The sequence below is a fragment of the Cygnus atratus genome, chromosome 2, assembly GCF_013377495.2.
Source record: "Cygnus atratus isolate AKBS03 ecotype Queensland, Australia chromosome 2, CAtr_DNAZoo_HiC_assembly, whole genome shotgun sequence".
In the NCBI taxonomy this organism is placed as follows: Eukaryota; Metazoa; Chordata; class Aves; order Anseriformes; family Anatidae; genus Cygnus; species Cygnus atratus.
In genome coordinates, this window is record NC_066363.1 from 40,563,846 (window position 1) to 40,574,145 (window position 10,300).

At 47.3% G+C, this 10,300-nt stretch overlaps 1 protein-coding gene across 3 annotated transcripts; it reads left to right on the plus strand.

The window, feature by feature from the left end:
* The first annotated feature begins 20 nt into the window (after nucleotides 1-20).
* RPL15 (ribosomal protein L15) lies at nucleotides 21-4,626 on the plus strand. Of its 3 annotated transcripts, none has more exons than XM_035556453.2 (4): nucleotides 21-147; nucleotides 912-1,093; nucleotides 2,117-2,253; nucleotides 4,266-4,626. In XM_035556453.2, the coding sequence occupies exons 2-4, from the start codon at nucleotides 922-924 to the stop codon at nucleotides 4,569-4,571; spliced, it is 615 nt and encodes a 204-aa protein (XP_035412346.1). In that variant the 5' UTR covers nucleotides 21-147; nucleotides 912-921; the 3' UTR covers nucleotides 4,572-4,626. The 3 variants fall into 3 exon arrangements, with proteins under 3 accessions (XP_035412346.1, XP_035412347.1, XP_035412348.1); XM_035556454.2 differs by having other exon boundaries at nucleotides 29-147; nucleotides 909-1,093; XM_035556455.2 differs by having other exon boundaries at nucleotides 117-140.
* The last annotated feature ends 5,674 nt before the right edge of the window (nucleotides 4,627-10,300 follow it).

Consider the following 10,300-nt stretch of genomic DNA (forward strand, 5'->3'; position numbering starts at 1 on the left):
GGGCGGGGAGGAGCCGGGAGGCCAGTAGAGGCCGTGACTACATTTCCCATGAGGCGCCGCGGCCGCCGCCGGAAGCGCGGTGCCGTCGCGGGGGGTTGTGGGAGGAGGGCCTCTTCCTTTCCGGCGTGGGGCGCCATCGGGTGAGGGGTACGTCTGCGCGGGGCCCGGGCCGCCATCCGCCGCCATCCGCCCGCCCGCGGGGCGCGGTGGGGCTGCCCGGCGGCCCGGCTGCGGGCCTCAGGCCGGCGGAGGGCCCCGGGGCTGCGGGAGGGCGGCGGGGGCGTTAGGCCGCGGGGCGCTCGGTGGGTGCGGGGCGCTGGGGGTGCTGCGGGCCGGCGGGGGTCCCGAAATGGCGGCTGGGGGCGGGGAGAGGTGGGCTGATGCGCGTCAGAGGGCGCAGAAAGGTCGTCTGCGGGCGCAGCGGGCTCTGATTTTGGATGGTGAACTGAGTGACGGTTCGGGTGGAGTTGGGTTTACCTCTGCGTACTGCTGGGATCTGGGTTCTCAGCGTTTAGGGATACTTAAACCACGTTATAAACTAACACCGTGCCCCTCACAGTCACGTACGTCATCAAAGAGCAGCATTCACAGCTTGGTTCGGGTGTTAGCTGTCAGTGTTGGTAGCATCTGAAGCACGTGAGGCACCAGCTCCTCAACTGCGCAGGTCAACGCTAAAGAACGCGTGAAATGGAAGAAAAATCCTCAAAATGGTAACTGCGTGCCCTACTCCCTAAATGGGAGCCATGTTACCAAGTGTACAAACGGTTCCAAAAAAGCACACGGTCGTACTGGGTTCCAGTAGCGTTACATGCACGTTAACGTGGCCTCGTGCTCTGTCATTTTATGGGAAGCTGTTCAAATTCAGAACGATAATTACTGCCCTCTTTTCATTGATCTCTCGATCTCAGCAGGTAGCCAGCCATGGGTGCCTACAAGTACATCCAGGAGCTATGGAGGAAAAAGCAGTCGGACGTGATGCGGTTCCTCCTGCGCGTGCGCTGCTGGCAGTACCGCCAGCTCTCTGCCCTGCACCGCGCTCCGCGGCCGACCAGGCCAGACAAGGCTCGCAGGCTGGGATATAAGGCCAAGCAAGGTAATGAGGTGGAGCTACTGTGTTCTTGTCAGCTTGCTTCCTTCCTTAACCGAGAGTAGAATGCCAAAATCAGAAGCTGGAATGCGTCCTAAAAGCCTGAAGTGTCCTGGATGAAATACTGTTACAAATGTGTTAAATCAATAGCAGTGCCTGCATCCCAAACCTTATTTCATGTAATTTTGAGTTCATGCCCCCTGTGGTCAATTAGGCAGGTGAAGATCAAGTGGATTTTGACTTCAGTTCTTGCTCTTGCGCTGTGTTATTGCTGCAACGTTGACCAATGCTTTTAGCGTGGTAGATTTGTGGGTATGGGGGTTCCTTTGTCTGGCCAGATTTTGCCACCAGTCTCCACTTGTTAGCTACATTACAGCTGTCTGGGCTTGCCAAGGTTAAATTAGTTTGTATCGTCCGTAGGAAACAGTTACTGGGGAGTGAAACAAACTCAGGGAAAGTGGGCATCCATCTGAAACTTGAGCAAATCTTCGAGGCAGAATGTTTGCACACCATAATAATAAAAAAGTAAAGAAGCTACTGTTATGTTTGTTTGTGCTGTTTCCTTTCCTCCTTCAGTGGTCAGGTTTCCGCAGGGTTTATGGGTGGCTTGCGCTTCAGTGCTTTATGAATGCTGCAGTTGCGGTGTGGCATTTTAGTTCTGAGGTGACTGCTTTGCTGCTTTCTTGGGATGAGGAGAGTTTAGGATGTTTTTTGTGTGTGTGTGCCGGCGTGGCTACAGCTGTTCTCGCTTTATGTGGAAGCGCACAGTGGAAAGGTGCCATAAACTCTGGTTTGGACCTAAAAGGTAGTCACAATGATACCTCACTTCCATTACTCAGTTATAAAAGAAATATCAAAAACACCCTGCACTAGTCACCGAGAGTTGTAGATTTGAGCAGAGATTGGTACAGTGACCTACTTTTTTGCAGTGTTTCCTGTAAAATTTTCGGGGTTGCAAATGCAGTATGGGCATTAAGTCGCCTCACCGTAATTTGCACTGGCTACACTAAAAGTCACCGTTTCCTGTAGGTTATGTTATCTACCGTGTCCGCGTTCGCCGTGGTGGCCGCAAGCGCCCTGTCCCAAAAGGTGCAACCTATGGCAAACCTGTGCATCATGGTGTTAACCAGCTGAAGTTTGCCCGCAGCCTCCAGTCCGTAGCAGAGGTGAGTATTCTGGTTATCGCTCAGAAAACGGGGGTTACGAAGGTCATGACCAGTCTGTAAAAGTGGAAAATACTCAGAGACAAAATAACTGTTCCTCTCATGCGTTAGGTAGAAATCTTGAATGCTGATAGCAGGAGAGCACCTGGATGTTTTGAAAAGCGGTACTGAGACAAATGCTAAAAACTATTCCGACTTCACAGGTAGCAGGTGGCGGAAGTACTTGAGGTGGTTTGCTGAAGTTTGCAGCGTGTTCCTCTTTCTGAAGTATGGCACAATGTGTGCGGGGAAAGACGTGCTACTAGTATAAACTCCTGTAAAATAAGGAGTTAGGCATGAGGATTCAAAATTCAAATACGCTGAAGTGCCTGACTTGGGTCATTGGTAAATCCTGCCTTTGTGTTCCCTGCCGTGATGCATGCATTGCCAGCTTTAGATGAGGATCCTTAACGAAGTACAAGCAGGTTCCTCTCTTAAAGTCTGCAGCACATGTTTGCGTAGTAAGAGTACTGTACAGTGTACTGAGCCGTATCGTAGGATGTGAAAACAGAATGCCAGAGACATTCTTATTGAAAAAAAAAAAATTGGGGAACTGGTAAGCTGAAGATTGGTGGTTTAACTTCTTGTTAAATGCTGTTGTCACCTGCTAAAATACTGAAAATGGAAGCTTTCATTCGGGGCGATCTTCGTTAAATTTCGCAGTGACACAGCAGGAGTAGCGTTGAAGGGTTGTAGCTCTCACCTATGGAAAAAACTCCATGGCTTAGAACAGTACGAGTCTGCGCTCTGAAAAAGAGGCATTGTAAAAGAATGAAGACTGCTCATTGTCTTTACATCATTAAGCGGAGCATTAATGCTATTTTAAAACAGAGGTGATGTGCAAAAACACAGAACTGTATTTTTAATGTCGAGTGTTCACGGTGTGCTCTTCATATACGCTATTCCCAGACGTCTGATGGCTAATCACATGCTCGGTTGTGATGACAGCTCGTGCAAGAGGTTGTTGGCCCTCTGTTTTAGTCCAAAAGCTGGCTTGCTTTCTCCTGGAAGACTTCTGTTCTTCGGATAAAACTATTATAGAAATGCCAAACCGTGATTGTAGCCGTCATCCCCAAATAGAAGCTGGTTGAGGGCGGGTGGTATTTTAATGTTCAGTATGTGTCACTGCCGCGTGCTAGAGTAAAACAAGGACTTGAAGAAAATCCATTCCATGTGCAGGAAGTGGTCAACTGAGGTTTAGTGGAAGATGGTGGTAATAGGTTGGGATCACACTGGGATAGAAGATCCATGGGATCTGTTGGTTCGTACTTTCCCATGGTGATGATAAAGAAAGTCCTGGGATTAAACACACTGATAGTATTAAGTAAAATAAGGAGTTTTCTTGACAGAAGAGGCAGATTGAGTTTCAGAACTTGTATTTTCTGCTTAGTTTCCTAAACTAAGACTGTTTTCTTTCCAGCCACAACCGAGGATAGGAATACTGGAACTTGCTACATCAGCTGCTCATTTTCTCCTGTCAGTATGGGCTTAGGTCCTGCAAAAATGTCTTCTTCCCTTGTAACTTCAGATCAGTCTTTCATAACTTTCCACAAAAGATTGTTCCATGGCCCCAAGTGCAGCTTGGTGGTCTTCATCTCCACCTTGAAGTTGTTTTTCACTCTGTGCATTTACTCATTGGATGCTTCTGTGTACAAAGTAGTTCTTCTCTTCTGTCAGTGAAATGCCTTCCTCATTACATTCTTTAAAACCTGTATCACTTAGGAATTCAGCAGGTTTTTTTGAATACGAATTTCTTTAGCCAATATCCTTTTCTGGTGTTTTTGCAGCCAGAGGTTGTATGGTTCGGGGGGTAAGAGGTGGGGAAGGTTCACTCGGGGCAAGTTGAAAATTCTAGCACCTACAAAATTTTAGGTTTGAGTTACTCATATCCCTCTGCACGTTAGGCATGTCCTTCTCCTAAGCGGTGTCCCTGCCTCCATGTTTTTATAGCCTTTCACGTGGATTTTTTCTTCCAGGAGCGTGCTGGCCGTCACTGCGGGGCTCTGCGAGTGTTGAACTCCTACTGGGTGGGGGAGGATTCCACGTACAAGTTTTTTGAAGTGATCCTGATCGACCCCTTCCATAAGGCCATCAGGCGCAACCCTGACACGCAGTGGATCACCAAGCCCGTCCACAAGCACAGGGAGATGCGTGGCCTGACGTCAGCTGGGCGCAAGAGCCGTGGCCTGGGCAAGGGCCACAAATTCCATCACACCATCGGTGGCTCGCGCCGCGCTGCCTGGAGGAGACGCAACACCCTGCAGCTGCACCGCTACCGCTAATTCTTGTAAACACAACGATCTAATAAAGCTGAGCGGGTTCTTGAATTTATCTAAACAGTGCTTCTGCTGCTTCTTGTCTTACGCGGAGAAGTGTAGCGCTCTCCGGTTCAGTTGTTTCCATATTTTGAAAGCGTTTTGAAAATGTCATTTGGTATTTGTGAAAATTCTAGACCCCGAGCCTGGAAGCCTTGCGGTGGGTTTCACTTTGGATAAGGCTGTGCAGTGCAAATTGAATGCTCCATGGCTAGTCCACGTTCTTTTTTTGCTGATGCGAGTATATTTCTTCACTGTCCGTAGGTGGGAGTCACTTTTCCTGTGTTTAGACCGAAGGCCTGCTTTGATCTTGTGCAATGAGATGTAAACTGAAAGTGCTAGTTTATTTTTTACAGGTGATTAAATACTAATGACAATTTTATTATACTAGTTCTCTTTTTTTGTACATCTTCAGCGTGAAAGCAGCTCTTGAGCCCGTATATCAGCAAGCATAGGCTAAACCAACTAAGCACAGGATGGAAAGGTGCAGCTTGCTCTGTTCGCTGAGGTGTGCAGTATTTTAATATTTACTGGAGTGTAGGTGTTACGTAGTTTGTACGGTATTCCAGGCCATTCATTTTGTATTGGAGACAGTATCTTAGATCTGCCTTTTGATACCAGAGAACACTTCTGTGGTGTTGAAGAGCAGCATTTTGATTTACTCAGCATGCTCAGGTGTTGAAACGATCACATTTGGATGACAGACTGCTACAGATTAATGTGTTACGGGCTGCGTTTTGAGAACTTAGTGTGACCTTTTAGCACAAAGTCGACTCGTACATGCACACTGAGAGAAGGGATTGTTAGAAGGCCTAAGAACTAGCTTGTATTTTCCCAGACCTTCAGCTTGGGTTGTGTGGAAGGGATTTAAAAAAAATAAATCAGTAGTTTTGGGACTGACGTGTCCAACATTTCAACTGAGAAACTGAAGAACCCAACTCATTTGCTCTGATTGATCTGTTTTTCAGAAGGAGTGTAATCTGAAGAAGAGGCTTGGCAGTGTGTTCTTCTAGTCAGGAAGAAGAGCTCAAGAGAGCAATCCTTTCTTTCACGCTACATTTTGTTTGGCTCAAACAAGAAAAATATTCAAAGGATTCTTCTGTGGCTATGTTAAAAGGTGCCATCTGCTCCTTGAAAGAAGGGCGATGGTTTTTTTAACCTTTTTTGTGAGGGAGGACCTAGGAGCAAATTCAGTGAATGAGGCCTCCCTTGAACATGGAGGGGAGCTGGTGCTTCCCTGCTTTTTAACGTTTAAGGGCTTTAGTGCTGCAAGACCAACGTGTCCATTCGTTTTTTTAAGGTAACAGCTTGGAATCCAATGATACTTTGCTCGCGCTTATTGGGCTGTTCACAACCCTTGCTGGTGATCCGGGGCAGGCGGTACCAGACGACCGGGCTGCCAGCACTCGTGCTGTGTCACTTGCCAGGGTTTGAAGCTGCTGGTGTGCGTGGTGGGGGGAGAATCCTCCTCAGTTAACCTTGCGTGAGGTTTCCCCTCACATTCCTGTAGCATTTTGAACTCTAAAAAAGGGCGGAAAATACTGTCCCCTTCAAAGGGTTCGTTAAAGTCCGCTGATGAAGATGCATGTGAGAGGGCATGGTATGTACCAGGCAGGCGAAGTAACTTGAAGCGGAGGGTATTATTTTCAAGGGAAGCTCAAAGTCCGTACAGCTCATCTTGGGTCTCCAGGAGATCAGATTGCCCTAGCATCTCCTCACCTCGGATGTTTCTTATGCTCTGTTTGACTTGGTGCTTGGGGTTGGAAGGAGGGGGAATTGCAGCGCAGTTTTTGTGTGAAGACAAAAGGCAAATGAACCTCTCTACTAAAAACTGTAGTAAACACAGAACACTGAGGACAATTTTTTTTGGGGGGGGTTGTCAGCTAGGGAAACCAGGCTTAGAGGGGTTATGTGATACCCGCCTTTCATAACTGATGAGTTTTGAACCTGTTGTGCAAGTTCAACAGAGACTGCAAATCTGTGTTCCTTACGAGTCTGGTGAAAATCGGTCAAGTGAGACCTAGCAGTTGTCCCAGGGAGAGGCGGTTCCTTGAGTTCAGCCCTCCTTACACTCGAGTCTGCGTGAAACGCGGGCAGCGAGCTGCACCTGGGGGCAGCAGGGGATGAGGAGGCACCAGGAATTTCACTGCTGAAATTTATGAGACACAAAGGAATTCAGTAAGTCGTTTTCAAGCCGTCTACTTCACTCTGCTTGCAGGCCCGCTTATTTCTCGCTCCGAGCAGACACTGTTTCAGGTGTAATTAAATGAGCTGTCTGGTTTCTAGACAGGACCAAATGAGCACCACAGTTAAACAGCCCGTTTCAGCCTGATGTCAGGTGCTGTAGAAAACGCTTGTCAGCCTTTACGAGGCTGTGGATTTCACTTTTGTGTAGCCACCTAGATGAACTAATTGCCTAGCATTTGGTAGAAGGTGAGGATCTGACAGTTTTCCCCAAACCCATCAAAAGTAATTCCGTCCTCTTAAGGGTGGGCTGCGTAAGAGCAGGTTGTGTAATTCAGCGCGCTCTCTACATAAGCAAATAGTAGGCTCCTTTCCATGCGGCTCATCACTTGGCAACACTAGCGGAGTTGGAAAGGGCAGATGGTGCTGATCACCAGCGAGTGGGATTGTTTCCTTACATTGTCTCGGGAGCGCAGGAGTCTTTGTGTAACACAGCTGTGTGTGCCGTAAGACCCGGCCGGCAGCGGTACCTCGCGGGGCTCGGGCTGCTGGCAGCGAGCAGCGTGGTGCATCGGTGGTTTTGTGGGGGTCTCAACGTGAAGCAGTGGAGGGCTGTAGTATCTGGGCGGGCTGTCATCTCTGTCCTTGAAAGGCGGCGGTTGTGCAGCAGCCTTAGCCCAGTGAGAAAGGTGACTACACGCGAACAGCCCTGGCTGCTAACGAATCAAAAAGCGGGACTAAAAATTAAGCCCGATTCCCACTCGTTTATCTACTCACTCTCCAAATGGCAAAACCACCTTTTAGCCCTTGAACAGCTCTTTGTAGCACGTACAGGTCTGGTTCTGAGACTATCAAGCCAAAATACCTGGGGTGCTGGAAGCACTGCTTCAGCCACGTGTCCAACTGGAGCCCAACTGGTCGCTGTTCCGGGGCTCTGAGCAAATAACCAACGTGTTGATCCAATCCTCCTCAAGTAATTGCCTGCAACGTGCGGCTGTGTGGAAGGATGGAGAGCCCGTGGGCTGCTCTTATCTGCATGTGTCAAGCTTCTGAATCAGCCCCAATTTAGTAATTACATGCGGGTTGCGAAGCCTCGCTCCCTAAAGTTAGGAAGTGCTCGGGCTGCGCTGCTTATGCAACCTTTAATTCGGTGGCTCTGAGCTAATGTGCCAGGAGAGGCCTCTGGCAAAGCCAGGACAGGCACCCAGTCCCTCTGGGCCCCTTGTCACCGCCTGAGATTTGAAAGAATGTTCTTTTCTTCGGTATCGAGTGATATTCGATGATAATATGTATAATTAAAGGCTCTCGTGTAATGAAGATGCCGTTTAATCCCATTCTGTCAACTCTCCACCACTCAGGGAATGGCCGTGGCCCTGCTGGGGGGCACCCAGCGGGCCGAAGCAGCAGCAGATCGTGCCGGACCCCGGCTCCCCCAGCACCGAAGCAGCTCGGTGTGTCTGCGGTGTCCGTCTGCAGCCCTTGTGCGTGTAATGAAAATGAGTCGCCATCCCCGAGAGCTCACGCGCCAAGTGTAGGAAGTAGCTTATTACTCCGGCGTTCACTCATTCATTTATTCATGCATTTTTCTTCCAGCATTGCTTTCCGGTGACTAACAAGCAATTATCCGAACCCTTTCCTCGTGTGAGAATCACGGCCGTTCAACTCATCCGCCGTAACAACCCCCCCGTCTCCTCCGTGGGGTTCATTATTAGTCAGACGAGTTCGGGTAGGGGGTGAGACAACCTCCACAAACCCACCGAAGAGGAGATGAGTTCGGTGCTCGGTGTTTTCAGCTCATTCAGAGCCACACATAAAAGCGGTGCCTTACAAGTTGCTATGTTGTTTGCAACTATTTGCATAGCAGTCCTGTCAGCGTGTGGTTAAACAAAGTCACAGGAAAGCTTTTAAGTAAAACAGAAAAGACCATCTTATTTTCACTTTGTTTACAAGTTATTGCTACAGTTGTCGATGGAGAACATCTGCTTACGATCTTGTGAGAGAAGACACGAGGTTTGGTTGCACAGTAAGAACTAAGGACAGAGATAAACCAGTTAATATTTATAGATTTAGGAAAAGAGCTGGAAATAAATGAAACTTTCTTGTTTTTTTTACATATATACATTCATTATTTATTCAAGTTATATGAATCAATTGATTCTATTTATTCTGGAGGGGCTAGTTCCCAATCTTAATGTAGGTGATTTTATTTCTGGTAGGCGCCTGACTGTCCATTCTTAATAGAAAGAGATGACAACAAAAAAAAAAAGGCACGAACTGATAACGAGATACCAAGTTCTTCACGTTACGGCCAATGACTTGCACTGGGAAGATGCTAGCTGCCCTTTATGAACAATACATATTTTAGATTACACTTGATGGTTGGGTTTTGTACCCAGTTGTACCCAAACAGCAATTTTCAGGCAGTGGTTACACTTTACCCATAGGAAACAAACAAAAAAAATTAATTACTGTGACGGGTTACACTGGAAACCCAGTTCTTAGCTTTATGATACTTTTGTTGCTGAGAAAGAAAAAAGGGATGAAATAAAACAACCCACTGTGAACAACTGAATCACTGTTCGGATTCCTGAAACTAAATGAAAACTTGGCTATGGTTACTATTTTCATTGGCTGGTTTAATAAAAATGCAAGTATCATAAAACTATGTGAAATATAGGGAATAGAGGACTTCTATTTTCTCCGTCGATGGTCCCTTACACTTAGGGCTGAAAACTTTTAAATACCACTCTATTAAACAGCCTTGCCTTGTAGTAGGTGCAATTCAGGAAACACTCTTAATTTACTTTAAGAAAAAATCATTTTAAAATGAGGAAATAAGAGTTTTGCTTTGAGCCTGAATTTTTATTTTAGCCCAGTTATGACTGAGCCGAAATGAATGAGAGAACTGGAATGTTATCCAAACCATATTGAACACTGAAACTTGATGTTTTCGCAAATTTTGTCCTAAAATCATAGCAATTTTATTACAGTTTAAATGTTGCCTGGTATGATCCTTTTGTAGGAACTTTGTGATGACAGTAAAGGTTGAAGAAATTGCATTGTATGCGGGGGAAGGAGGATCAGGAGAGGGGTTACTTTCCATCTTTCCCCCCTTTGCCCCTTGAAGGGGTAACCCCAGCCTAGCTCTCTTGGCACCTATCAGCCAGCCTAACCCAACCAGTCTTGTTTCTCCCGGTTTTATTACAGCCGTGCTTGCTGCTGACTCAGTTCATTTTTTTTTTTTTTTTTTGGTCGTGGTGTTCAGTACGAGTGAGATTGCCAAAGTTGTGATCAGTCGGTTTTGTGAAAAATGAGCTCCTCAGCTTTGTTGGTAGCGCAGATAGCTGTATCTGTCCGTCAGGCATCACCTCGGAGATCCCCTAAGCTAGCAGGAGATCTCATCCAAAGGCAGACCCCGTGTTCTGCACCCTGCTGAGATCCGCGACCCGTGGCCGGATTACGACTTGGCTTTGCCTCGAAGGAACAAAAGAAGAGTGAGCGAGCTAACCGAG

Coding starts and splice junctions, on each gene's coding strand:
- RPL15 (XM_035556453.2), top strand. CDS start 922: ATGGGTGCCTACAAGTACATCCAGGAGCTATGGAGGAAAAAGCAGTCG. Junction 1,094..2,116: donor GGGATATAAGGCCAAGCAAG/GTAATGAGGTGG, acceptor CGTTTCCTGTAG/GTTATGTTATCTACCGTGTC. Junction 2,254..4,265: donor GCCTCCAGTCCGTAGCAGAG/GTGAGTATTCTG, acceptor TTTTTCTTCCAG/GAGCGTGCTGGCCGTCACTG.